Raw genomic sequence first — 27,339 nt, forward strand, 5'->3', positions numbered from 1 at the left:
CTTGACAGTTAAAAATGCTTGGCATTTCATATGTTGAATAGGTTTTTAAAGCATGCTTTTATATCAGGTGCTTTTCAAGAGTGTAATGGTGCTTATATATTTTTTAGGAAATGTCAACTTACTGCTTTGGCAGGAAACTTATTTATTATAGAATGTGGAAAAGCTTTTCTTCTATGTTACAGACAGCTGTGAATTACGTGAACAGATTTCCTGATGAGTGTGTTAACATACTAAGTGGGGAGCACAGGGATGGAGTCTGACATGGAGGAGATCCCAGTTAAAGTTGCAGTTCGAATCAGACCTCTGCTTTCCAAAGAAGTACTTCATAACCATCAAGTGTGTGTGAGATTAGTCCCAAATACACAACAGATTATCATTGGGAAGGACCGTGTCTTCACTTTTGATTTTGTATTTGGCAAAAACTCAACCCAAGAAGAAGTTTACACTATTTGCATTAAGCCTCTTCTAGTGTCATTGACTGAAGGATACAATGCTACAGTGTTCGCATATGGGCAGACAGGCTCTGGGAAGACTTACACTATTGGAGGTGGCCACATTGGTAGGTTGTAGAAAGTTTTCCTTCTCACTGGTGAACAGTGTAGTTGTGCAATGTAAATATAAAATATATAGCAGATGATGCTGCAAAATTTTAAGGTATAATAAAAAAAAAGGTAGAGTAAAAAAAAAGTTTCCAATGTTCATTTGATAATTAAACTATTCTAAAACGCAAATTCTCCATAAATTAGGCATATCTAAGAAAAAAAAATAACATAAAGCACTTTGGCTCATTGCCCATTTTTAACGTGCAGCTTAAACTAGAATTTCTTCCTGAAATGCAGTGTTTTGGAGATTCTTGCTACCTTTATCTTACCTTGAAAATGTCTGCTTTAGTCAAGCAATTGTTTACTTCCTCAATCTGGTTTTTGTTTTTGCTTTTGTTTTTTTTTTCTTTAAGAAATTTCTATAACAACATATAAATATATGATTTAAGTCTTTCAAATGGATATAAATAGCTGATTCTAAATATCTTGATAGTTATTAAAATCTTCCTTTTATTTAGAATCATAGAATTATTTAGGTTAGGAAAGACCCTTAAGGTTATCACGTCCAACCACTAGCATAGCATCACCAAGCTCACCACTAAACCATGGCCCAAAGCACTACATTTACACATCTTTTAAATACCTCCAGGGATGGTGACCCAGTCACTTCTCTGGGCAGCCTGTTCCAATGCCCAATCATCCTTTTGATGAAGATTTGTTTCCTAATATCCAGTCTAAACCTCCCCTGGTGCAGCTTGAGGCCATTTCCTCTCGTCCTGTCTCTTGTTACTTGGGAAAAGAGTCTGGCCCCCACCTCATTACAACCTCCTTTCGGGTAGTTGTAGAGAGCGATAAGGTCTCCTTGAGCCTTCTCTTTTCCAGACTAAACAGCCCCAGTTCCCTGAGGCAATCATAATGAGTATGAATAAAGAAGAAGTCTATATCCTGGTAGATTTAAAGTAGACTCCATATTTCTCATAACTTCCATGACTATGGAGTCATGAAATCTATACCCTGGCAGATTTAAAGTAGACTCCATATTTTTCATAACTTCCATGAATATAACATGTAATTTAGAACTTAACTATGAATCCTATTGATGGATATAAACAAATATTCTGAACCTCATAAAAATAGATGTTTACAAAAATCCTTAGGAACACTGACCTTTTCAGGTTCCTCAGTATTTTGAGTAGCAAATGTTACAGACTTATCTCAATCTTCAGTCTGTTGTGATTTATGTGGCAAAATGACTGCAAGCTCCTGTGACATCTTTGCTTATATTTTAGCATCAGTTGCAGAGGATGAAGAGGGCATAATCCCACGGGCTATTCAGGAATTATTTCAGCATATTTCTGAAAACTGTAACATTGACTTCCATGTCAAAGTGTCTTATATAGAGGTTTACAAGGAAGAACTTCGAGATTTACTGGATTTGGAGAACTCTGTAAAAGAACTACATATCCGAGAAGATGAAAAGGGAAATACAGGTAGGATTTCAGCTCTAAAATTTGGTGTGTTGGGCTTCAGACATGTGCCCAAGTTATTCTTGCCTTCTCTTGAAAGAACTTATTCATTACTAATACTAGAAAAACATTATTTTCAGTGTATAAACTCAGTTTAGCTGATTTGGAGCAATTTGGGGCTTTCGATGCCTGTGAACAATATATGTGTTCCATCAGAAATGGCAACAAATTATAAAATAGAAATACAGTATTGCTTCTGCAGATTCTGTCTACAAACACAATAGTGTGTGATTATTTGCTTGAGTAAGTATTTTACAGTTAAAACTTTGCTTCTCACTTCAAAATTATAATTGTTAAGCTGCTTATACTTTAAATATCAGCACTCCCTTTCACTATGAAATGAGTGGAAGACAGCAATTCATTGAGACTAGCATCTGGTATTTTCTTGAGATTTTGAAATTAGCACTTATCCTATAGTTCTTCTGTCCACCACATGAAAATGCTAGAAGAATCCACAACAGAGAGACTTTGTTCTGAAACTGTATAATGGTTTTTGCCTGTTTCCGCATGTCATTCCTCCCACACTTATTCTTTATATTCTAATTGTTGTGTTTGCTCTATTAATATAATATTAATATATTGTTGTATTGAGCTGGCGTGGTTTTCTTATCTGTGGCTGGAAGAAGGCACTAATTTAGCATAAATCTTGTGGACAGTATCATTGCTTCATAAGGATTCAAAAGTATATAATATATTTTAAATTGTTGCTCTTCTTCAGTACAGTTGGAGTCAGCTTCTGTCGTTTTTTCATCCTTCATTAAAGCAACAGACAAAAAATATGCTTGGTGGAGTACTTGGTAGAAGTATACTTCTACAGTATAACTGTCCAAAAGGCCCAACTACACAAGCTACATAGAAATTCTGTTCTTACCATAGTCTAGGAATCATTTCTACTACATACTTGTTTATTTTTAGTCTTGATTTTGTTTTTTGTTTGTTTTTTTTTTTTAAGCTAGGAAAATATCCTTTGAGCTGATTTTGTTCATGCTTTTCCTAGATAGCAGTAGACTGCAAATTGCATATGGATATGGCAGTGTGTGAGCAAAGCTGTGTATTGTGTTTAAGATACTCTTTTAAATGCTATGACATAATATGTCCATACATAAATATCTGCAGGTTTCAGATGTGTTGTGCCTTATGCTTTTCACATGTTGTCTTATTTTTCCATACCTATATGCTGTAACCTCATAATAATGCAGGCTTGTAGGTTTCTCTAATATGTGCGTATAGTTTGACCCTTCCTAACTGCTGTAAAATATTGCTGAGGAGTTTAAAATTAATTGAATTATTCTAACTTACTTTGGTTTGGTGTTTGAAGTGATTGTTGGTGCTAAGGAATTCCAAGTACAATGTGCAGATGAAGTTATGAGCCTGTTGGAAAACGGCAATGCAGCTCGTCACACAGGAACAACACAAATGAATGAGCACTCTAGTCGATCTCACGCCATTTTTACCATCAGTATTTGTCAGAAATGGTCTACAGAGTCTCAGAAAAGTACTGATGCTGCACAGAATTCATCTTGGAAATCAGCTGAGATGATTGCTTCGAAGTTTCATTTTGTGGATTTGGCAGGATCAGAGAGGGTGACAAAGACTGGAAATACTGGTGAACGCTTCAAAGAATCAGTTCAGATAAACAGTGGTCTGTTAGCTTTGGGAAATGTCATCAGTGCCCTTGGAGACCCAAAAAGAAAAAGTGTACATGTTCCATACAGGGATGCTAAAATAACTCGTATTTTGAAAGACTCACTTGGAGGAAATGCCAGGACTGTCATGATAACATGTATAAGTCCATCCTCATCAGACTTTGATGAATCTTTAAATTCCCTCAAATATGCCAACAGAGCCAAAAACATTAGAAATAAACCAGTTGTAAATTACAACCCTGATCAAGACCGGATTGATGAAATGGAACTTGAAATCAGATTGCTTCGAGAAGCTTTGCAGAACCAGCAAGTCAATAATCAGTGTTTGCATGACTTAAATCAAGAAAAAAATCGTATCAGTTCACTTGAGGAGCAGCTCGCTCAGGTTCAGGTTCAATATTTCAGTTATAGAACTTGTGTAGATGAAGCCTTCCCATTTCTGGTTGATTTGAATGATAATGTTATTTTAAAAAGAAGTCAGCGGGACAGGTTGCAGAGCTGGATCACTATGGTACAGGAAGTGAGGAAGGGAGATCTCATGATGCAGGAAACTGACACAGGAGCTGAGACCAGCCAAATGCCACATCATACCACAATTCTTCATCTAAAGCAGGAACTAAAGAAATGCCAGGTATTTAATTAAAAGTTGATAATTTAATGTAATGGGTTTAAACTTAAACAAGGGAAGGTCAGGTTAGATATAAGGAAGAAGTTCTTTACTGTGAGGGTGGTAAGGCACTGGAACGGGTTGCCCAAGAAATGGTAAATGCTGCATCCCTGGCAGTGTTCAAGGCCAGGTTGGACAGAGCCTTGGACGACAGGGTCTAGTGTGAAGCATCCATGCCCATGGCAGGGGATTGGAACTGGATGATCCTAAGGTCCTTTCTAGCTCTAACCATTTTAAGTTTTAGCAGACTGCTAAGGATTTAAATAACTATGTGAAAGAGGAGTCTGCTAACTTGAATTCAATTTTGAAAGTTGTAAACTGTTACACTTACTTGTACTTAATTTGACAATTTACATTTCATTCACAATCTTGTATTTTGTCTAATCCCTGCAAAATAGCTTTATCTTAATGGGTGATTGAATAGAAAATCATTTAATCATTACAGAAATAAGTAAAGTAACATTATATTTTGGCTAGTCAGTTTTAGGATGATTCTGAGGCTGAGCTGTTTCATCTGCTAGATTTTTGTATTTAGGCCTGGCTGGGATGGAGTTAATGTTCTTCATAGCAGGTTGTTGTGTGCTGTGTTTTGGGTTTGTGACCAATACAATGCTCTGTGAACAGTGTTTGCACAGTGTCAAGGCTCTCTGCTTCCCCCTTTGACACTCCAGTGAAAAGTGGGGGTGCAGAAAAGGTTTCAGCACACACGTCTAAGCAAATGACTCAAACTAACCAAAGGGATATTTCATGCCATTCAACATCATGCTCAGCAATTAAAAGAGGAGGTTTAGGGAGGTTTGCCATGTTTCGTCTGGGAACTGGCTGGGCATCAGTTACACTTGGGAGGTGGTGGGTGATTATCTTTGCATCAGTCGGTTTGTTTTATTTTCTTTCCCTCTTCTTCCACTTCACCTTTACTTACTGAACAATTTCTACTTAACCCACAGTTATTTTGTGCTCTTCCTTTGCTCTTCCCTTATACCACTGAGGTTGGGGGTGGAGGGGGATTGAGTTAGCAGCTGTATGTGCAGAGATGCCTGCTGGGGTTAGCTCCCAACCTTTTGGCACCTGATTTGTGGCTCAAGGCCTTCAAAATAATGACAAATTTAATTAGATTGTACAGATTAAACTTCTAGCTATTATAGCTGATTAGTTAAGTTGTTGTTTGAGTGACTGATGCATATCATGATGCTGGCATATTTACTTTAGGTAAATATGCTGACTTACTGTTTTCCAGTTTTGCCATTTAGTGTGTTGTTTATCACTTTGCTTTCCTTTGCTTAGGAGAGCTATGATAAAACCACCAGCCTTCAATCTAATCTGGTATTTGGGTCTTACATAGCTATGATAAAACCACCAGCCTTCAATCTAATCTGGTATTTGGGTTTTACATAGCTATGATAAAACCACCAGCCTTCAATCTAATCTGGTATTTGGTTCTTAGCTTGTGTCCCAGTATTCCAAGAACCAGCTCATAGACAAAACCAACAACTATAACTTCCCCCCCCCCCCCCCCCCCCTTTTTTTTTTTTTTCTCAGACATTGTGTGTCAGGAGGAAAGAATGGCACCTACCTATTCCTCTCTCCAGGATAGGCTTTTATAGCCTTGATATAATGACTTCTCAGTTCCTTCAATAATCTTATGTAAGCAGACTGTTCACACTGGTGCATGTTTTGTCATCCTGATTTTGATTATTGTTCATAAGGTTAAATAATTATGGGTGCCACAGAGGAATATGCTCGAAGGTGATTAATCCCTGGTGTGACAGGGTGTATGGGAGGAGTTAGGCAGGTGTGTAGGGCTGTTACTGACTTTGACACCTTGGGATTTCAAGCTGAACAGGCTTGTAAACCCATCAAACTAAACACCATTTGAAGGAGAGCAAGTGAAACACAAAAACTTCCAAAGCTGTACTGGGACCTGGTGTTTGCCTGTCAAGCCACCATCCAGTGCCATCAGAGATGCAAGAGGGCTTCCCTATGTAAGAGCCCACAAATGGGCAGTGAGGTCTCTTGCTCTGAGGCCACATAAATGGGCACTAAACCAGAGACTGAACTCTCAACTGTAATAGTTGCTTCTGTAGTCAAGAAGAAACAGTGGAAGCATAAGTCAACTCAGTAAGAGAAGACCAGCTCCTCCTGAGAGAGGGAGAATCAGAAGAGTCAGTCTATTCTGTAGCAGGACAGGGGAGGAAAAAGAGAAGAATCGTAAGAGTTGGAAACTACCCAGTCCCTATCCATGACCAAGCTACAAGATAGGTGGAAAGATTTTGTCTGTGAGCAAGATGAACAAATTGCTACCTGGTTGCTCCAGTGCTGGGATGGTGGGGCTAACAGCAGGGATCTAGAAGGTAGCAAGGCATAGCAGCTGGGCTTCATGGCTAGGGACTGTGCGATTAACAGAATGATTGGAAGAGGGGCAGCCACCCACAGCCTCCAGAGCTGGCTCTTATTAATACCAGGTTCCCTCTTAAGGAAGACATTGTAATCCAGTAAGGCTAGTGGACTACCACAGAGGAAGGTATCCAGTGTCTGAGGGAATTAGCAGTGGTGAAGGTAGTCTACAGTGATATGGACAATAATCAGGTGCCCTGGAATGGCATACAGTGAACACAGTCTGTGCAGCAGAAGTATGTACAAAGTGCACTGATGTCATGCATCAGCAACCTAGCCAAAATGGGTTGGGCTCACATTGAGGTGCCAACCTTGTACAGACTGGTCTGGCATCTCGAGTGATTTAAAGAGAATCTCTGTTCCCCTTCCCTGCTTTTGACCCGCATCTCAACTGCAGAAAGACTGTTCAACAAGGTCCAGCAACTCTGAGAGAATGTGGATAGTCTCCCTCTTTGCCCCCGCAGGCCAGCATTTCAGCTACCACAACTCGGCCTTTCTCTGCTCAAAGGAAAGGGAACCATAAACACACACCATGTGCCACCCTGTGGTTCTCTCTGTGACTGTGGGGAGGATATGAGGAAGTAGGATGGTGCACCTACCTTGGTTCTGAAAGTCTGTATACAGGAGCTGTGGGGATACTTAGCTTGCAGATATCCCATGAGGATCCTGTCATGCTGGTAGCTCGAATGAGCTAGTGCTAGACAACAACCTAGGGGAAGAAGAGCTCTCAGCTTTCTCAAGCATGATAATTTCTCCTCACAGAACTGACACACCCAATATAACTGAGCAGATATATTCTGATTTTAGTTAGGTATGTTTAATGCAATATTGACAATATGCCACTTAGTTTTCTATCTCTTCATCCTTCCCCACTCTGTCACTATGCTAACATATGTGCTAGCTTCTTTTTTTCTATAGTTGGCTCAACTCTGCATAATGATACAGCACCTGTAGGGAACAGGATACATTTGTCAACTATGCTTAGTAGAAACATATGCATAGGTACACAGAGTTGGGAAAAAAGTTCTATTCTCTAAAGATACCAGGTTCTTGAGTGCATTCTTAAACGCTGTTCAGAGTTATCTTTTCTTGAAAGAAAGATGTAGGTAATTAGTGTACAGAAGTATCCAGTTTTAGAGCAAGAAGACAATGATGTTTCCGTATTTCATATGGGTTCTACAGGCTTTCTGGAAGATTAGTGTTTGAAAGTCTCCTTTGATTAGTATTAGATTATTTATCCACAAGAACACCTGAAGAAGCATTCTTAAGGTTTCTTTAATCTTTAGGCTGTTATCCAAGTTGCAGAATGAGGGCAGCTGTCCTTATTTTTTTCATCTGAGAAGCATATGAATCTAATGGTTGATGCTGAGATCTTGTGGCTGCATGAGAATAATTGGATTTAGATATTTACCTCAGTAAAGTAGCCTTCGTTATGGGTACAATATTCTCAAGAAAGAAACTTTTCCGAAGAAAATCAATAGTCCCTTTTTCCCCAGCTGAACTTGTATTTTATTATGTAGCAGGCTCTCGTTATGGATGAAGAAGTATTTAGCCAGAAGAATTGTGAACTGCAGATACTGCAGAATCGGATAAAGACATTATTACAGGAAAATGAAGAACAACTGGAATCTTTAAAGGAGGCTCAAGAAACTCATAGATTACAGGTATTTTTCCTCTGGTACACATTACCTGTATCTGTATTGAACAATTCTTCCATGTATGAATTCATTCATTATTTCAAGATAAGTCCCTAAGACTTTTTTTGGACTTAACTACCTGTCAATCTTATGGGCATTTTGTTTGAGTTAGAGCTGCATCACTTAATGAGTTGAGTTTATCTACTGGATGAAGCACAATACTGTGATAGTTTGTATATCATCCTACCTGTGTCACAACCTTCCTATATAATATGAGGTGAATTATTCACTCTCTCCATGCTTCCTAAACACATCCCTCTCTTCCCAGATGTGTGTTATTGCTAAGTAGTTTCAAGACATTTAATGAATTAGGATTTTAAAGACCTTTAAAGATTCTTCTGAATAAAAAAAGAGACTGTAAAGACCCCATAGGGGGGTTGGTTTGTGATCTTCAAAGTTCCTTCCAATCCAAAGCATTCTGTGACTTAATGATTCTAAGAGGCTGCTTGGACCCTAAAAATGCCTGGCTCGATCCTAAACATATTTTGTTATAGCTTTATTAAGAATTAGAGTGTTGTTCGCTTTTGACTTTATTAGGCAGAATTTAATCCAAAATTTCTGAACACTTACTATTAGATAAAACTGAGTGACACAATAGAAACACTGCTTGCTTGCTTCCTTCTCTAGCTTGCTAGTGAAATTATGATGGGTAGGAAATGTATAACATTTCAAGAACCAAGAGACTGTAAAAAGAATAGTTAACAGCCTCCTGGTGTTACCTGTCATGTTGATGATAGATAAATTATCTGACTTTTTAAAAGAGAAAAACATGGCTAGCTAGTATTCTGGCTCCTTATTCTTTTTCTCATTTTTCCTCTTTGCTGATGGCTTGAGGAGAGTCAGTGAATGAAAGGTAAGTATACTAGTCATCATCTTTTTCTTTCCTCTGTCACTTTCTTTTCTGTCACCTCTGTCTAGATTGATTTTTGGGTTTGGGTTTGTTTTGTTTTGGGTTTGTTTTTTTTTTTGTTTGTTTTTGTTTTATTTGTTTCGGTTTTGTTTTTGTTGGTTTTGGGTTTGGTTTTTTTTCAACCTGTACACCATAGTCTCAATTGATTACACTGAGATGGTACTTACATAAATTCTGGAAGATACAAGGTAGAGGTAATGAACAGAAACAGTCACAGTGTAGGTAAAAGATCATGATTGTTTCAGTTTCAGAGACAGAAGAGAAGCCTGAGAACTCTCAGGCACCGTTTTGGTACATAGTACGCTAAACTGCCCCTTTTGTTTAAAAACAGATAAAATAGGGAGAATAATGAAAGGCAAACACTTCTGTCAAATTTTTAAAGTTGTGTTCACAGGAATATGTCGCTAGTGATACATGGTAGAAGAAACTTTAGCAGGTACTAGATCTTAATGCTTATACACAGACGTATTTATGTAACACGTGTTGCATGTACACTGTTGTATGTACGCCATGGGGTTGTATGTACAAGGGTACCAGGGATGAAGAGTCCTAAAAAGGTTAAATAGTAGCTTCAAGGTGGATCAGTTGGCTGTTACTGCTTCCAAAAATCATAACAAATATGGTATTCATATATCTATTCTGTTCTCCTATGACATAGGAATATTATGTATTTCAATAAAATGTCAGTTTGCAAGGCATTGTCTGTATTTGTTTGGAAGGAACCTGCAGTTTAAGAAAACAAGATGTAAAGAATGAACAAAAATGTATTATTCAAAGTAGGAGGATGCAAAATATCTTTCATTGAATACTTCTGGTTGACTTATCACTAGCTATTCTTCAAGTTTCCTGTTGTTACTAGGCCAGATTTTAAAGGTACTTTGAAACGAATTGAAAGGAAGAGAGGGAGTTGAAAATAAATATAATCCTGGCCTTATGGATGAATGAGTTTAGGTAAGATAAGTACTTATGAAAAATATAAACAGACTGCTGCTGGAGAAGCAGATAGGTAAGTCCTTCCAACTAGCATTATCAACAGTGTTGGGGCTGGGTAGAAGCTAAAGAAGTAGCCTGGGATGATTTTTATGTTTATTAATACAAATAATCTTTGAAGTGGAACTGCTCAAAGAGGAAGCCTGTATACATGTTTAATTAGACTCAGATCACATGTTTGATTTGAACATTTTTGTTGATTTCCCATTTTATTTCTCCATAAATACATGTATAAAGTAAGCACATGCTGGTAAGGATGTCATCATCTTCCCACTATATGCCTACATAAACTAATGTAACTTATCTTGGATAGATCTTTTCTGGACAAAAATGTGTCTAATATTTATCAAAGTTGAGGGGTGTGTGTTAGATTGATGACAATGTCATAGAATTTTCAGTTTGTTGAAAAATTTACCTGTTCACTGCAGAACAATTTCAGGTCAGTGAATGATATACAAGATTCATGACCATTGTAAGGAATTTATAAGTGGTGGATGTGACATAAAGCTCACGATCAGCAACAGCTTTGCTTTGTTTTTTTTCCATATGAGAATGAGAAAATGGTGGAACAGCAAATGCTTATTGATCAGCTAAAAGAGAAATTGGAGAAGCTTACAGATGTGAAAACTTCAGACTTCTCAAGTGCAAGCAGGCCATACAGTGTCCCACTCAAAAAGAGTCTGCTACATTCTCTTCAGCCACCTTCAGGGACAGAGAGCCGAAAGGTAAGGTCTATCCAAATGTTACTTTTTTTTCCATTTACTTTGCAATGGTTATAGTTCAGTAGTTAGAATTGAAATGACAATTTATGGTGGCTTTCTCAGATGATGTTTAGCTTCCCACTGAAGACTCTGAAAAATTACTTTTTAATGCCTTGCAACATATGCTATGCCACAGTTGTCCAAAATCTTCAGGCTTAAAATTATCACAGGTGCTAAAGCTGGAGTCTTTTTTGGTGTTTTCCTTCAGATTTTGAGCATTATAGAAAACGAATTATTCTTACTGATCATAGAACCATAGAATCATAGAATAGTTAGGGTTGGAAAGGACCCTAGTTCCAACCCCCCTGCCATGGGCAGGGACACCTCCCACTAAACCATGTCACCCAAGGCTCTATCCAGCCCGGCCTTGAACAGTGCCAGGGATGAAGCATTCACAGCTTCCCTGGGCAACCCATTCCAGTGCCTCACCACCGTCACAGTAAAGAACTTCCTCCTTATATCCAATCTAAACTTCCCCTGTATAAGGTTGAACCCATTACCCCTTGTCCTATCCCTACAGTCCCTAATGCAGAGTCCCTCCCCAGCATCCCTATAGGCCCCCTTCAGATACTGGAAGGCTGCTATGAGGTCTCCACACAGCCTTCTCTTCTGCAGGCAGAACAGCCCCAGCTTTCTCAGCCTATCTTCATACAGGAGGTGCTTCAGTCCCCTGACCATCCTTGTGGCCCTCCTCATATATTACACTAGATAATGAGTTGCTAATAGTGCCTTCCTTCACATTTAGAATCACAGAATCATAGAATAGTTAGGGTTGGAAAGGACCTTAACATCATCTAGTTCCAACCCCCCTGCCATGGGCAGGGATACCTCACACTAAACCATACAACCCAAGGCCTTGTCCAACCTGGTCTTGAACACTGCCAGGGATGGAGCATTCACAACTTCCCTGGGCAACCTATTCCAGCGCTTCACCACCCTAACAGGAAAGAATTTCCTCCTTACATCCAATCTAAACTTCCCCTGTTTAAGTTTTAACCCGTTACCCCTTGTCCTATCACTACAGTCCCTAATGAAGAGTCCCTCCCCAGCATCCCTATAGGCCCCCTTCAGATACTGGAAGGCTGCTTTGAGGTCTCCATGCAGGCTTCTCTTCTCCAGGCTGAACAGACCCAACTTTCTCAGCCTGTCTTCATACGGGAGGTGCTCCAGTCCCCTGATCATCCTCGTGGCCCTTCTCTGGACTTGTTCCAGCAGTTCCATGTCCTTTTTATGTTGAGGACACCAGAACTGCACACAATACTGCAAGTGAGCTCTCAACGAGAGCAGAGTAGAGAGGCAGGATCACCTCCTTCAACCTGCTGGTCACACTCCTTTTGATGCAGCCCAGGATACGGTTGGCTTTCTGGGGTACAAGCGCACACTCCCTGCTCATGTTCATTTTCTCGTCGACCAACACCCCCAAGTCCTTCTCCGCAGGGCTGCCCTGAATCTCTTCTCTGCCCAACCTGTAGCTGTGCCTGGGATTGCTCCGACCCAGGTGTAGGACCTTGCACTTGTCATGGTTAAACTTCATGAAGTTGGCATCAGCCCACCTCACAAGCGTGTGAAGGTCCCTCTGGATGGCATTCCTTCCCTCCAGGGTATCAACCGAACCACACAGCTTGGTGTCATTGGCAAACTTGCTGAGGGCGCACTCAATCCCACTGTCCATGTCAGCGACAAAGATGTTGAACAAGACCGGTCCCAACACCGATCCCTGAGGGACACCACTCATTACTGGTCTCCAGCTGGACATTGAGCCATTGCCCACAACTCTTTGTGTGCAGCCATCCAGTCAGTTCTTTATCCACTGAGTGGTCCATCCATCAAACTGATGTCTCTCCAATTTAGAGACAAGGATGTTGTGTGGGACAGTGTCGAACACTTTGCACAAGTCCAGGTAGATGACATCAACTGCTCTACCCCTGACCATCAGTTCTCCATCATAGAAGGCCACCAAATTGGTCAGGCAGGATTTCTCCACAGTGAAGCCATGCTGGCTGTCACCAAACACCTTGTTGATTTTCATGTGCCTTAACATGCCTTCCAGGAGAATCTGCTCCAAGGTTTTGTAATGCACAGAGGTGAGACTGACTGGTCTGTAATTCCCCGAGTCTTCTGTTTTCCCCTTCTTGAAAATGGGGGTTTTATTCCCTTTTTTCCAATCATCAGGAACTTCACCTGACTGCCATGATTTCTCAAATATGATGGCCAGCAGCTTAGCAACTTCATTCGCCAGCTCCTTCAGGACCCGCAGATGGATCTCATCAGGACCCATGGACTTGTGCACATTCAGATTTTTAAGATGGTCTCAAACCAGATCCTGTCCTACAGAGGGACTAGGGTCTTCATTCTCACAGTCCCTGTATCTCCCTTCCAAGACCTGGGTGGTGTGGTCAGAGCCTTTGGCAGTGAAGACTGAGGCAAAGAAGTCATTCAGAACCTCAGCCTTCTCCAAATCCTGTGCAGCCAGTTCTCCTGAGAGCTTCCTGACAGGGCCTACATTCTCCCTTGTCTGTTTTTTATTTGCTATGTACCTGTAGAATCCCTTCCTGTTATCCTTAATACCCCTAGCCAAGTTTAATTCTAACTGGGCCTTAACTTTCCTAACCTGGTCCCTGTCTTCCCGGACAACATCCCTGTACTCTTCCCATGCCACCTGTCCTTGCTTCTTTTATAAGCCTCTTTTTTCATTTGAATTTTCCTCAGCAGCTCCTTATCCATCCAAGGAGGTCTCCTGGCCCTCCTGCTGCACTTCCTTCTGGTTGGGATGCAACACTCCTGAGCTTGTAGCAGGTGATCCTTGAATATCAACCAACAGTCTTGGGCCCCCCTGCCCTCTAGGGCTGTATCCCATAGAATATTACTAAGCAGGTTCCTGAAGAGGCCAAAGTCTGCTCTCTTGAAGTCCAGGGCAGTGAGCTTGCTGCATGCTCTTCTCACTGTCCTGAGGATCTCAAATTTGAGCATCTCATGGTCGCTACAGCCAAGGCTGTCCTGGAGCATCACATTTCCAACAAACCCTTCCCTGTTGGTGAGCACAAGATCAAGCATGGCACCTCTCCTTGTCTGCTCCTCTATTACTTGCAGAAGGAAGTTGTCTTCCACACAACCGAGGAACCTCCTGGATTGCTTGTGCCGGGCCGTACAAGTGCTCTAAGCTCTTGCAAAACCTTTTGTTGCAAAGCTATCCAGAGGTATTATAGAAAACCTCTGTAATTTTGCTTACAAGCTCAAGTGATGACAGACTTTTAAACTGAGTTTTTTGTTTGGGTTTTTTTTTTGTTTGTGTGGTTTTTTTTTAAAATATCTGTAAAGAATTGATAAACTGTTGCAAGTGTTTTTACCTGTAACTTTCTGTGTATGCTTTTGACAGGTGTATACAAGCCCCCCTGCCTTCTCCCTTGCCCGGGTAATGGCAAAATTCCGTGCTCGCAGCCAGATGACACTGAGCCGCATAGAAGATCAGGATAAAGTCCTTCACTGCCATCTCTCTGACCAAAGTGATGAAGAGGATGAAAGTACAGGCAGCAAAAAGAAAACCTCTTTTAAGTAATTTTTTTAATATTCTTTAATTTTTGTTATCGAAAAATGTATAACAAAAGTAGTATTACTCTCTAACCTGCCATAATATGAGACCATTTATGATGTTTTTATGGTAAATTTAGGGGACCAACAGAGCATATTTAAACTATTTTTTAAACTAAAATAAGTTTAATAAACATTGTTTTTGTGATGTAACAATGACTGCATAATCCTGGTTTAGGGGCTAGAATCTATGGTGAAGATCAGGGCAGATGGGGAAGTGGAGAGTATATGGGAGAGAAGGTAGAAATGCTTATGTATGTGAATTTGGGATTCTTCTCTGTTACAATCACATACTTGGAAGCTTAAAGAAAAACAAAATCCCACCATGTTTGGAATATAGCATGTTTTTCATTCTTCCCTAGGCATTCCATAAACCGAACATGGACACGAAAACAGGCTTCTTTGTGTTTTCTTCCTGATCTAAGTGACATGAAATGTCAGGTAGACAAGTCTTGTTTATCCAACAAATCTTCTCAACACAGTGACACAACCACAGGTAAAATGGAAGTCTTGAGAGCAAATCTGACAGTGTCAAAATACACAAGAATGTCTTCAGCACAGATAATTATTTTTCCCAGCAAAATACGTGTAATTGATACAAATATTTTTTTGTTAATAGATCAGTCTGGGCTTTGAGATTCTCTGCTTCTTCCCCTTTCTGAAACTGATATTAGTGTCCTTAATGTTTAAGTAATACTTACAAGCTAGAAAATATACACTGAAAGCTATTTAGATATGAATCTTTAGAACTGCTTCAGTAAAAGAAAATAAATGCTATTATCAGAAATGGACTGAAATGGTTTTAGGAATATTCTTCCTCCCACTTAGGGTCTTGAAACACTAGTGCATACCATTCTTTCTTTTACTGTTTACATGGCAGGGAAAAGTTTCCTTGTGCTAGTCTCTCTTTCTGGTTCTTTTACTTCATGTAGCTGAATTCCACACACACAATGATGCAGAGCTCTATCTTTTGGATACAGAGCATATTCCAGATTTTTTATCGCTATATTGCTTTGTTTTCTTTCAAGGTGAAGAGATTGACAGCCTCCAAAAATGTCATGTTTTTAACTTGCAGAAGTTAAAGAATTCAGAGTTGAGATTCACTGAGGCTGAGCAAAAAATAAGAGAACTTGCACTTAATATCAGAATGAAAGAGGAACTTATTAAGGAATTAGCAAGAACAGGTAAGTAGCTACTGTAGGAAAAATTAGAATGAAGAAGTTCAGAAAAAAAAGAGAAGTCACAAAACTTCTGAAGTCCTGTTTTAGTTTTTATGTAATTATCTTATGCAAGAATAATTTTAATAAAGATTCATAACTTTAATTATTTGCTATGATTGCACTGAAGGCTGTAAATTTTGATTACAGTCTACTCTGCTATGATACACAAATGTATTTGTTGTATTTTTTTGTGCTTTGCTGATTTTTGCTTTTATCCACCAGTCGTCTAATTTTTCATGTATACTTAGTGCTACTGATCTGTTTGTGGACATGTATTTGTCACATGGTGTCTGGGATAGCAGAGAAGATACATCACTGTGCTGCGAATGTAAACATTCCCAGCGCTGCAGTAGAGAAGCAGGAGTCAGAAGTGGATGAGGGAAAAGGTCAGTGTCCCTGTTAGCCTACACCCTTATACATCTGTCCCAGTATGTATGTATCTATATGCCTGCCAGAAACTAGCCTTATTATGACTGTAAGGATCTCTTTGCTCAGCCCCTTCAGTCACACTCTTCCCCTGTGCATACCTTCTCTTGAGGTTGTCTTTTGGCACTGAGAAAGATTGTGTGCCCCCCCCCAGTACTTTGGAAAGATAACACAAACAGGGCAAGTAAGAGGGCAGAAACACAATCCAAAGTTGTTTACTAATTATTAAAAGGATAATTGAGTAACAAATAAACAGCATATTCTTCTGGAAAAAGTAAAATCTATGAAACACATGAGAGCCATTTTCACAAAAACTACAGTAGGAAGAATTTCACTTTATTTGGCATTAAGGTGGCACTTTATTTGGTGACAAATGGTGACTCATAAAGAACTCAGTTTTAAGACTCTTTCCTTTATTTCAGAGTTATAAAGGAACTGTATGTTCCTTTAAGGTTGGAAAAATATCTCAGAAATTATTGATTTAGCCAGAATAAAGTAAGTAAGTAATACAACTACAGAATTATTACATTTCAACTGATTATCCTGATGTTTTTAAACTATCTCGATATGATGTCTTTAAGGTAAGGATGCTCAGTCTGTAAGCAGGCAATGTTCTTTGAAGATAACTAAACTGGAACAAGAATCTGAGCAGGCCAAACTGGAACTGGCTGAAACGCAAAAGCAGCTTCAGGAGCTGGAGAGTAATAAGGAGCTGAGAGACACTCCTGAGAAAACAAAGTTACAAAAGGAATTCCGGAAGAAGATGGATGCAGCTAAGTTGAAAGTGCAGGTATGTCTGATCCGACCATTAAGGTTTGCAAATCCATGCCTTGCTATCACTTTTGAACCTTAACACTCTGCTTGTAAAACTCTCACCAGTTTTACACACTGGAAGCTGATTGAAGTAGATAATGAGAAACTTAATACTATTATACACAGAATGCTATTTATGTTATCCACATATGTGGTTAGATACAGTATTTTCTTGGTAGATAAGAAACCAAGAAAGAAGTGGGTAATATGAGATGCTTATACACCATTGTGTGTAGTACCATAAAATAACCTATACATGGAGACTGTCACAAGGTTGTAACCTGCCATAAATAAAATCAATGTTTTATGAAAGTACTGTATAAATTCCATCTCTAAGCAAATCACTATGATGGTTTGCAAGACCAGGCCTAATACAGTCATCTTATATGGCACTGACCTTCTACCTTTAAGTTTTGCTATACCTAAGCTTAAGTTCTGTGTACGGCCAGTTTAGGTATTCTGTGCTTCTTGGTCCTAGAATGGTGGGTTAGATAAACCCCATGAAGAAAGAGGCAGGTGGCTTATTGACTGTAGCTCAGGACCAGCATTCTGGCACCATTATGTTTCTGCACATTTCCCACACCTGAGAGTCCTGTTAGATTTTACTATTTTCATAGTATTGCCAGGCATGAACTGTATCTTTACCTTACCTTCTCATTTTGCTTGAGGTTAATTCTGGCTGTGCCAACTTTACCAGATAGCTCAGAAACCAGAGAAATAATGAATGATTGTTTGCACAGAGGTTAGTAAGTCTTGCTGACTCATAAGAATTTAGTGAAATAAAGAATGAAGTTGTGAGTAATATTTTAGTTTTTCTACTATTAAGCTGAAATTTGTCATGAACATTCAGGCCTTACAGAAGAAGCAGCAAGACACTAAAAATTTGGCTTCATTATCTAACCAAAGTGAGAGACAAGCAACAGAACTTGAGCAGAATGTGGCTCAGATGAAGCATCAGCAGACCCAGCTACAGAAGAGATTGTGTGAGGAGAGTGAAAAAAAGAAGCAACTAGAAGCAGAGATTCAGCGGGACCAGCAACAAATTAAAGTAGGATTCTTCCTGGTTCTTTGAGACAAAGAATGAGATGTGCCAGTTTTGACATTGCTTCCCTGAAGTCAATAAACTATACTGCTAGGCTGTCCAGTTTTAAGTAGCTACTTTCTTGACAAATGCACTTAAGAAATTGCTATAAACACTTTAACGGAAATCTTCAGTTTGCCTTTTTTTTCAGCTTTTTATTATTTATATCTAGCTCTAAATTGCAATTTTACATGGAAATTTAGGGTCAGTATTTCAGATTATATACTTGTGTTGACTCTGACATTAAACGCACTTTAAAAACAGACTAAGGCAGGAATAATGGGGCTTTTCTTTATAGGAACTTCAGCTAAAGATGGAGCAACAACAGAAGATCCTTCATCTTAAGGATAAAGAGATTGCTGTGTTTAAAAAGAAGAAAAATGACTCAGTGGAAACTTCACAGAAGCTACAGGTAGCTAATCTATTCCAAATCTGTGTAGGCCCTAAAAAAAAACCCCCAAACATTCTTTCTTCATCCCTAGTCATCTTTGTAAAGTATTCAGAAGAAGGGTATTCAATCATAGTTTGTCCTTTTTTTTGCTATAGCAAAAATTGGGAGTATAGTCTAGCAACTCTTCTACTCTTTTTGAATGAAGAAAAGGAGAAGCTCTAATGTCTTTTCTTTCTGTGATTTGTCAAAAATGCTGATTCAAAGACCTAAGAATTCAACAAGTTTGTTTGGCTGGTAGGTTTGAGGGTGATCCTGATGAGCTCTATTAGAAATGTTCCATGGTTTGTTTAGGTTTTTTTATTTTCTCTGACATATGTGACAGAGGTCTATAGTTTTGGTAGTTCCTAACGGGGTTAGAAAAATACATGTCCTGTGCATAATTTCAGATGTGGACACTGGAACATGAGAGTTTCATGAGTTATCCAAAGTCTTTAAAGGTGAAAGAAATCTAAGAAGTTAAACAAAGGCAACTTTTTAGCCATACCAGGGATATATTCGCTGATAAAGTGGGGCTTGAGAATAAATTTATAATTGAGTGTGCTAGCAGGATCAGAGCTCCCATTTGCTGTGTTTCTTTCAGCATCATAATTGCTTGTCATTTTCCACAAATAGCTGGTCTTTGGTAACTATAATGTAGTGAAGATGGGCTAACTGAATTCTTGCGATACCTTTCAAACCTAATTGCTGTGATTATGTAGAAGACATCTATTTATATAACTGTTCTTAGAAAAAGAATACATTTCATTAAAGACGTGATACAAATTTGTTTATATGAGATGTAGCAATGTAGCATTTTTCAGCCTCTTTTTAAGCCAGTTCAATTTCTATATTATTCTGAGTCAAGACTCCATTGCAGAATTAATGTTAACATTAGAAATGTCAATTTCTTCAGCAGTTCTATCAGTTATTCTGAAAAAGTTAAAACGTAATCACCAAATTCTGACTCCAGAAGTCTTGGTTAATGTTCTCTGTATCTCCAATTAAACTTTAGAAATTAGAAGAGCAAAAGAAATGTCTGGATGAAGAAATTGAAAGAATTCTCCAACAGCACCAACAGTTAGCAGAACTAGAAGAAGATTTAAAGAAAAGAGAAGCCATTGTAGCCAAAAAAGAAGCATTATTGCAAGAGAAAAGCCACCTGGAAATCAAGAAATTGAGATCTAGCCAGGTGGTATAATAAAACCCATAAAACTCGCCACAGTTACAGTGCCAACTGAAAGAATGGTGGGGGGAAGCCAGAAAGATAGCAGAAGAGGCTCAAGCCATGTGACCTGTGTTTCTGCTATGAAGTTATTCTGTGGCTTGAGCAGATCAACATCTAAAATGTGAATAACACAGCATAATTATTATTATTCTCTTTCTTTCCCCAAAATTCCAACAACAAAACAAAATTCCAACAACAAAACAGAACTGTGTTCTGTTATTGCACAGCATTAAAAAATATGACATCTAAATATGACTCAGTTCTTTCGCAAACTGGAGAACATGACAGGGAAACATTTTGTATTATTTATTTTTCAGTAGCAAAAGTGAATAGAAATTGAAGTATCATTGTCACTTATAAAGACTAGTCCCTTTAATTTTTAGTATGCAGAAAACTGCACATTGTTTCTGTTTTCCTTCATCTTTTGAGTAAATAGTAAATTTTATGGTACCTGTTTACTCAAAATAAATGGGGTCTCATTACAAGAAGCAGGCAAGTCTTTCATTGCAGAATGTGACAGTCTCACCTACAATTTTCTTACTGGAAGGGGTATCTCAGTTTTATATCTGTGGTTGCTGTGGTTTTTTTTTAGGCTTTAAACAAAGATAGTATGAAATTGTCTACTCGCTTAAGTATGCTGGATCAGGAACTGTGTGATAAAGGTATGCAGCTTCAGGGCAGCACCACTGAAGATAAGACACACATTCTGGAAAAAATTCAAGTTCTCCAGACAGAAAGAGATCAGCTGCTCAAAAGAAGAAACAGTGTGGATGAGAAACTGAAAGATGGTAAAGTGTTGTCAACTGAGGTAAGTATGCACCTCTGAGATAAATACTGGGTTTAGATAGCGTTGTATAACAAAGCATTCTAATCAGAACCTAAAATGTCTCCAATTATTAGGTAAGCTTGAACCAAGGAACTGAGGTTGGGTACTTATGTAAATTGCAAAATTAAAATACTGCCATGATAGCACCACTTATGTACCAGTGAACAAAGCTTATGGTCAGAGGGACCTAATTCAGCTAGTTCCTTGACAAACTCCAATGGCCTAAGGATCATATAATGAGAAATAAGGGAACTAGAAGTTCATTGTTTTATCATAGGCAGATATTTTAATGTTAGGACACAGAACAAGGCAATGTACTTGCATAGAATCATAGAATCACAGAATAGTTAGGGTTGGAAAGCACCTTAAGATCATCTAGTTCCAACCCCCCTGCCATGGGCAGGGACACCTCACACTAAACCTTGTCACCCAAGGCTCTGTCCAACCTGGCCTTGAACACTGCCAGGGATAAAGCATTCACATCTTCCTTGGGCAACCCATTCCAGTGCCTCACCACCGTCATGGTAAAGAACTTCTTCCTTATATCCAATCTAAACTGTCCCTGTTTAAGATTGAACCCATTACCATGTGGTCTGTCACTACAGTCCCTAATGAAGAGTCCCTCCCCAGCATCCCTATAGGCCTCCTTCACATACTGGAAGGCTGCTATGAGGTCTCCACACAGCCTTCTCTTCTCCAGGCTGAACAGACCCAACTTCCTCAGCCTATTTTCATATGGGAGGTGCTCCAGTCCCCTGATCATCCTCGTGGCCCTCCTCTGGACTTGTTCAAACAGCTCCATGTCCTTTTTATGTTGAGGACACCAGAATTGCACACAATACTCCAGGTGAGGTCTCATGAGAGCAGAGTAGAGGGGCAGGATCACCTCCTTCGACCTGCTGGTCACTCTCCTTTTGACGCAGCCCAGGATACGGTTGGCTTTCCGGGCTGCAAGCACACACTGAAGCCAGCTCATGTTCATTTTCTCATTGACCATCATCCCAAAGTCCTTCTCCGCAGGGCTGCTCTGAATCTCTTCTCTGCCCAACATGTAGCTATGCCTGGGATTGGTCCGACCCAGGTGTAGGACCTTGCACTTGTCATGGTTAAACTTCATAAGGTTGGCACTGGCCCACCTCACAAGCATGTCAGGATCCCTCTGGATGGCATTCCTTCCCTCCAGAGCAGCAATGCCCCTTGATTTTTTTTTATAGGATTTTGTGAAAAAGCAAACTTCACCTGAAAGCCTCTGTATTTTTGAAGCAAAAATAAATCTTATTACCCAAGTGGCCCACACTTGAATTGACCAGTGTAGTTACACTGCAGATATAATAAATTCGTATCAAGTATGCATATTATTTCTAGGTCTTGAGCAGCAGTACAGGCATACGGCTAAAGTGATAATGTGCCAGAAAGAACCCTATTTGCCTTACTCCTCAAAGTCTTCTACAGTGCTTCAGGCCATGCATTTCTGCCACTTCCCTACAAAAGCCATCAAATTCCTTACTGACCTGAGTCATTCATTAATCCAACAGAAAACAAGCACAACCAAAAAAGAAATAGTAGCAGAAGTGGGGGGAGGATGAGGAAAGGATCAAAAGGGAAACATGACCTCTGATTTTGTATTCAACCATTCAATTGATTCTGTATCATGGTAGGGGTACTATAGCAGCTGTTCCAGATTTCTACTCTACCTCTTATTTTCCCCATTCCATTCTCTGTACTACTACTAGTTTATCTTGCCCTTAAGTTTAATTTCACTCTTGGGAATAAAATTAAAGATGTCTTATGTATAGAAAGAATAGTTCTACACTTTTTTCTTTAAATAAAAAAAAAAAAGCTCTTATGTGTTTCTCTGTAGGAAGAACATGCCCTTTTTCAGCTGGAAGAAGGAATTGAAGCCCTGGAGGCTGCTATTGATTATAAGAATGAATGTATTCAGAATCGCCAGCACTTGCTTAAGTCATCTTCTCAGATTCTTTCACAAAGTGAGAATAATGTAATAGGACAATTAGTTTCCCTTTCTGCTGCTGAGCTCAGAGCTATCATCTTCAAATATTTCAATAAGGTTTGTTTTGGCTAATGACTAACATTTTATCCTGTTTTCTGTTACTATTCTAGATAGTGAAATGAAATGGTGTCAAGAAATCAAACTACATTTAACAAGCTTTTAGTGAAAATCTCTTCAGGTTACATACATCTGCTATGAATTAAGATATTTTTAATTTTTACATTAATCTAAATAGGCTACTTGTGTGTTAACTTTGTATGTTCTGGTTCAAGTCATTACTTTAAAAGGTGCTGCAAATCTAAACTATTTTTTTCCCAAGTCTCGTATAAACTACTTTTGCACACACTGCCTGCAGTGTCTACAGCAACATACTGAAGATTCATACTAACATCTGGAAACAAAAATGAAATGTATTATGACATGGTGTGTCTTTGTGATCTTGGGTAAAACTTGCGAGATTTTGTGAACAAGCTGTCTATGGGATGCAATTTAATCTTTCCAGAATCAGGAAATCACTGTTGTTTCAATTTAAATTCTCCACAGAATATTAAAAAAAATCCACTAGTCCATGTGATCAGAAGTACAGACCTCATTCATGAAGTGTGAACTCATAGCAGTAGGCAAGTTTGTATTCCACAAGCTTATGGCTTGTAAGAAACCATTGCTTTTGTATGCTTTAATTTATTAGGCAGAAGGGTAAAAACCATTATTAAAATGGTTTAATAAATCAAAATAAGTGTATTTCTTTCTTAGATTGTTGGCCTACGTGAGTCTGAACGAAAATTACAACTGCGAATTGAAGAACAGGAAATGAAAGTGATAGACCAGGAAAACTTAATACGTGAGTTAGAATCTGCAGTTGACCACGTGAAGTTGCAGTGTGACAGGCAGCTGACCCTACAACACAAAGAACATGAAAAAAAACTACAGTTGATACTGCATCATTTCAAAGGTATTTTTTTCCTGGGGGTTATTGCTCAGTAAGTATTATCTTCAGTCACTACTGACAAATACTATATTCCAGCTGAAAAGAAAAAAAATGTTCAGAGGTATATTTTGGCTGTCACTAATTCTGATGATGTGCAGGTTGCTGAGGAACAGGCACATAGTGTCTGTATGTGTGTAAAACAGAGCATTTTCTTAAAGCGGTATCAGACTTCCTGTGTTTTTATACTGAATTTGGAATATTGGAAAGTTTAAAGATACTGGTTCTGCTGATCTTGATGTTCTAAATATTCCTGTTAAAACTGACAAGTGGGGTTGGCATGGCCTTTTTGGTCCTGTGTTGTACTAGTTAAAATGTACACATTGCAAGCAAAGTGTCAGCAAGATCACAGACTCACAGAATAGTTAGGGTTGGAAAGCACCTTAAGAGCATCAAGTTCCAACCTCCCTGCCATGGGCAGGGACACCTTCCACTAAACCATGTCACCCAAGGCTCTGTCCAACCTGGACTTGGAACACTGCCAGGGATGGAGCATTTACCGCTTCTTGGGCAACCCATTCCAGTGCCTCACCACCCTCACGGTATAGAACTTCTTATATTTAACCTAAACTTTCCCTGTTTAAGTTTGAACCCGTTACCCCTTGTCCTATCACTACAGTCCCTGATGAAGAGAAGATGCAAGACATATTCTGTCTAGTTGGGCATCTTGATTTTTTGGCACAGATGTATTTGGTTCTTAAACTAGTTTTACTTGTCCTAGATCAAGATAGTGAAGGTATTTCAGAAACTTTGAAAGCATACGAAGTAAAAGTCCAGCAACTGGAAAAAGACTTATTCTTCTATAAGAAAACAAGCAGAGAACTGAAGAAGAAGTTGAAGGGCTTAACTGAAGAGTCATCCTATCAATTATGGGCAGCCACTAAGTGTAGGTATATTATGTTAAAATATTTATGCAATTGTCAATAGACCATTTGATGGGTGATCAGCACACGGAAGTGTATCAGACAGACATAAAAGTCGTATTTGTTCTGACCTAACTCCAGGAATATATTACACCTCTCCCCCAGTTTCAAATGAGAGACAACACTGGTTTATAGCTGTAACAGTAGTTTAATTTCTCCGGTTTTCTATGGATTCTAACCTAATTTCAGGGTCTACAACCTCAGACTGCTGTGGTTAAGAAAAACTAATTTTACTATCTGAAATAGTCTGAATGATGTTGTAACTAACAGCTTTGTCATATGCCATGCTTTTAGCTAGGCTGCTACCAGCGTATGATTTCTTAAAAGTTATTTAATGGAAAATTGAAGAATTCCACACTTTCAGTTACTAACTTATTTTTGTTTCTTGTTAAGGCTAAAACAGGGGATTTACACACTTGTAAGAAAAAAGAAGAGCTTCCTAATGTGATTCTGTGCTTTGACATAAAAACCCCTACCTAACAAACAGAAAAAAAGAAATGCATACACACAAAAAGACCTAAACAAAACACCAACAACTAACTGCTACTATAAGTTTTTAATTGTTTCATGTCCTACTTGCCAGAATTCAAACCTTCAGTAGAGCTAATCAGTTGGAGGTAAAAAGAAGGTTCTATTTCTGTCACTATTTTAGCTGTCTCACACCTTGCAATGCCACTACAAATACCTAACACGCACAATACAGCCTTCTTGGCCCTGTGTTTCTTCTTAAGGCTCAGCATGACTGGTTCTTCCTCCTAGCAGATGCTTCCATTTATTTCCACCTGGGCAGTGTCATGCCTCCCTAACACACAGACACTGATCATATACCTGCTGCTCCAAGAGCAAATTAAGGCTCAGCTCTTGCCCTCTGAGCAGGATAAAGAGCCAACACCTTCATTACTGTCATGGTTTAAACCAAGCCGTTAACTCCAAACATGTTTTGTCATGGTTTAAGCCCGGCCGGCAACCCAGAAAACCGTGCAGCTGTTTGCTCACTTCCCCCCACCTTCCTCCCCCTGCTCCAGGAGGGATGAGAAGGAGAATCAAAAGAATGTAAACCCCACGGACTGAGATAAGAACAGTCCAGTAATTAAGGTATAACACAAATAAGGTATAGCACTGCTGCTACCACCAATGATAATAATGATAAGGGTAATAACACAGTCAAACTATGAACGTGAATATTCTAGAGGTTGATTATAAACTGGCATCGGGAAGACTACTGTGAGTCTCGTATACAAAGCAGTACATAGTTCAAGACATATATCTGTGTGCAGAAATACCCATCCTAGCAAAATTGTAGCAAGGAGAAAATCCCTCTGAATTTCCAGCTTTTCACATGTGGATGTTTGTAAGTTTTACTAGAAAACCTCCATGGTTAGTTATTTTGCTTTTGAATACATTCTGAGGCATGCTGCAATACAATGCAATAAAAGCACTTCAGAATTTGTTGCTGTGCTTTAAAATAGTAAAAGCCTTGTGTGTACATTACAGTCAAATTTGAAGAATGTGTTGTGCATGTTGTGCTAATGTAATTTCTGCCTGTTTTTCAATAAATTAATAATTTCACATTTGACTGTCATGGCTCAGTTGTTTTAAGACTGCCTATCACGATACATAACAAGTTAGAATAGTGAGGCTTTTATTACCAGTACCTTGTCAGAGGAGAGTTACTAGCTAATACCTCTGATGCCTTTATAGATGACAAACTTTTTAACAGAAATGACAAAATGTCCTTTTTTTACCATGTTCACTCTACAAGTTTTTGATGCTGTAAAACTGTATTGACTAATATTTCTTCTGGTAGGTGTCCAGAAGAGTTATAGGTTCTAACTATGTACCTCCTGATAAATTTAATTTTAGATAACAGTGCTGATGACAAAGCATCTGGCCAAGATGAAGCAGAAGTTGCTTCTGAAGAATTCAAGTCAACACTTAACCCTGAAAGCAACAGTCAACCAGGGAAAATAAAAGCAACAGACAGAAGAAATATTTTAAGAGCGCATCAGAATTTACACAACCTTGGAAAAGATGTTTCAGAATTTGGGTGCAACAAAGAATGCTTGTCAAGCACTAGTGATGACAAAACAGGAACAGGTGAAGCTCAGCCTTCAAAATCATATCCTCACCTACCTTCTGTCACCCAGAGAAGAGAGACCATAACACAGTTTCAAAGAGTAACTCCAGTAAAGCTATCTCGCCGAGAGCTATGTCATATTCCTCCCTCTGAATTACCTTTGAGACGCTCAAGCCTTGGAGTTGGTGTCAGTTTTATTGCAGCAGATTCCACTGAAATGGACAAAAAGTCCAGTGTTTCTGAGTAGATTGAAAAATATTTCATTCTAAACCACTTAACATGTGAAATGATTGTTTCTTTCATAATTATACCTAGTTATTACTTAATTGTTTAGCTGAGCTGTGAAATAAAGATGAGGATCTTGTTTGATTGTTTTTGTATTGTGCTTGACTGTTTTTACTGTTAATGAAGACATAAGACATAATGTTATGGAAGTTTTGGAAGTATGGAAGGTATGGAAGTTATGGAAGTGATTTGGAAGTATGGAAGTTATGGAAGACATAATGTTAATACTAAGTGTATGTCATAATCGCTTTGTTTCTAGTGAAAAGTCAATAAACAGAAACAAGTAAACAGTTTCAGATGTGTACTTATTACCACA

General features: G+C 38.9%; 1 protein-coding gene across 1 annotated transcript; it reads left to right on the top strand.

Moving 5' to 3' along the window:
• The first annotated feature begins 206 nt into the window (after nucleotides 1–206).
• On the top strand, nucleotides 207–27,105 carry KIF27 (kinesin family member 27). The gene is made up of 17 exons (XM_057396493.1): nucleotides 207–559; nucleotides 1,832–2,032; nucleotides 3,387–4,345; nucleotides 8,296–8,439; nucleotides 10,924–11,097; nucleotides 14,510–14,685; nucleotides 15,084–15,217; nucleotides 15,750–15,905; nucleotides 16,949–17,157; nucleotides 18,031–18,228; nucleotides 18,560–18,673; nucleotides 19,704–19,880; nucleotides 20,509–20,724; nucleotides 22,604–22,810; nucleotides 23,507–23,705; nucleotides 24,460–24,624; nucleotides 26,525–27,105. Exons 1-17 carry the CDS (start codon nucleotides 250–252, stop codon nucleotides 26,983–26,985), a joined length of 4,200 nt encoding a protein of 1,399 aa, XP_057252476.1. The 5' UTR covers nucleotides 207–249; the 3' UTR covers nucleotides 26,986–27,105.
• Nucleotides 27,106–27,339: the final 234 nt, after the last annotated feature.

This window comes from Pezoporus wallicus, unplaced genomic scaffold (assembly GCF_028554395.1).
Source record: "Pezoporus wallicus isolate ANWC-B61680 ecotype Strahan unplaced genomic scaffold, APGP_CSIRO_Pwel_v1 contig_2776, whole genome shotgun sequence".
In the NCBI taxonomy this organism is placed as follows: domain Eukaryota; kingdom Metazoa; phylum Chordata; class Aves; order Psittaciformes; family Psittacidae; genus Pezoporus; species Pezoporus wallicus.

What these genes read in the sequence shown, in the direction of transcription:
- KIF27 (XM_057396493.1), top strand. Translation starts at nt 250, where the DNA reads ATGGAGTCTGACATGGAGGAGATCCCAGTTAAAGTTGCAGTTCGAATC. An exon ending in AGGAACTAAAGAAATGCCAG is followed by an intron (nt 4,346 to 8,295) that starts GTATTTAATTAA and finishes TTTATTATGTAG; the next exon opens with CAGGCTCTCGTTATGGATGA. An exon ending in GTAAAGTGTTGTCAACTGAG is followed by an intron (nt 20,725 to 22,603) that starts GTAAGTATGCAC and finishes GTTTCTCTGTAG; the next exon opens with GAAGAACATGCCCTTTTTCA.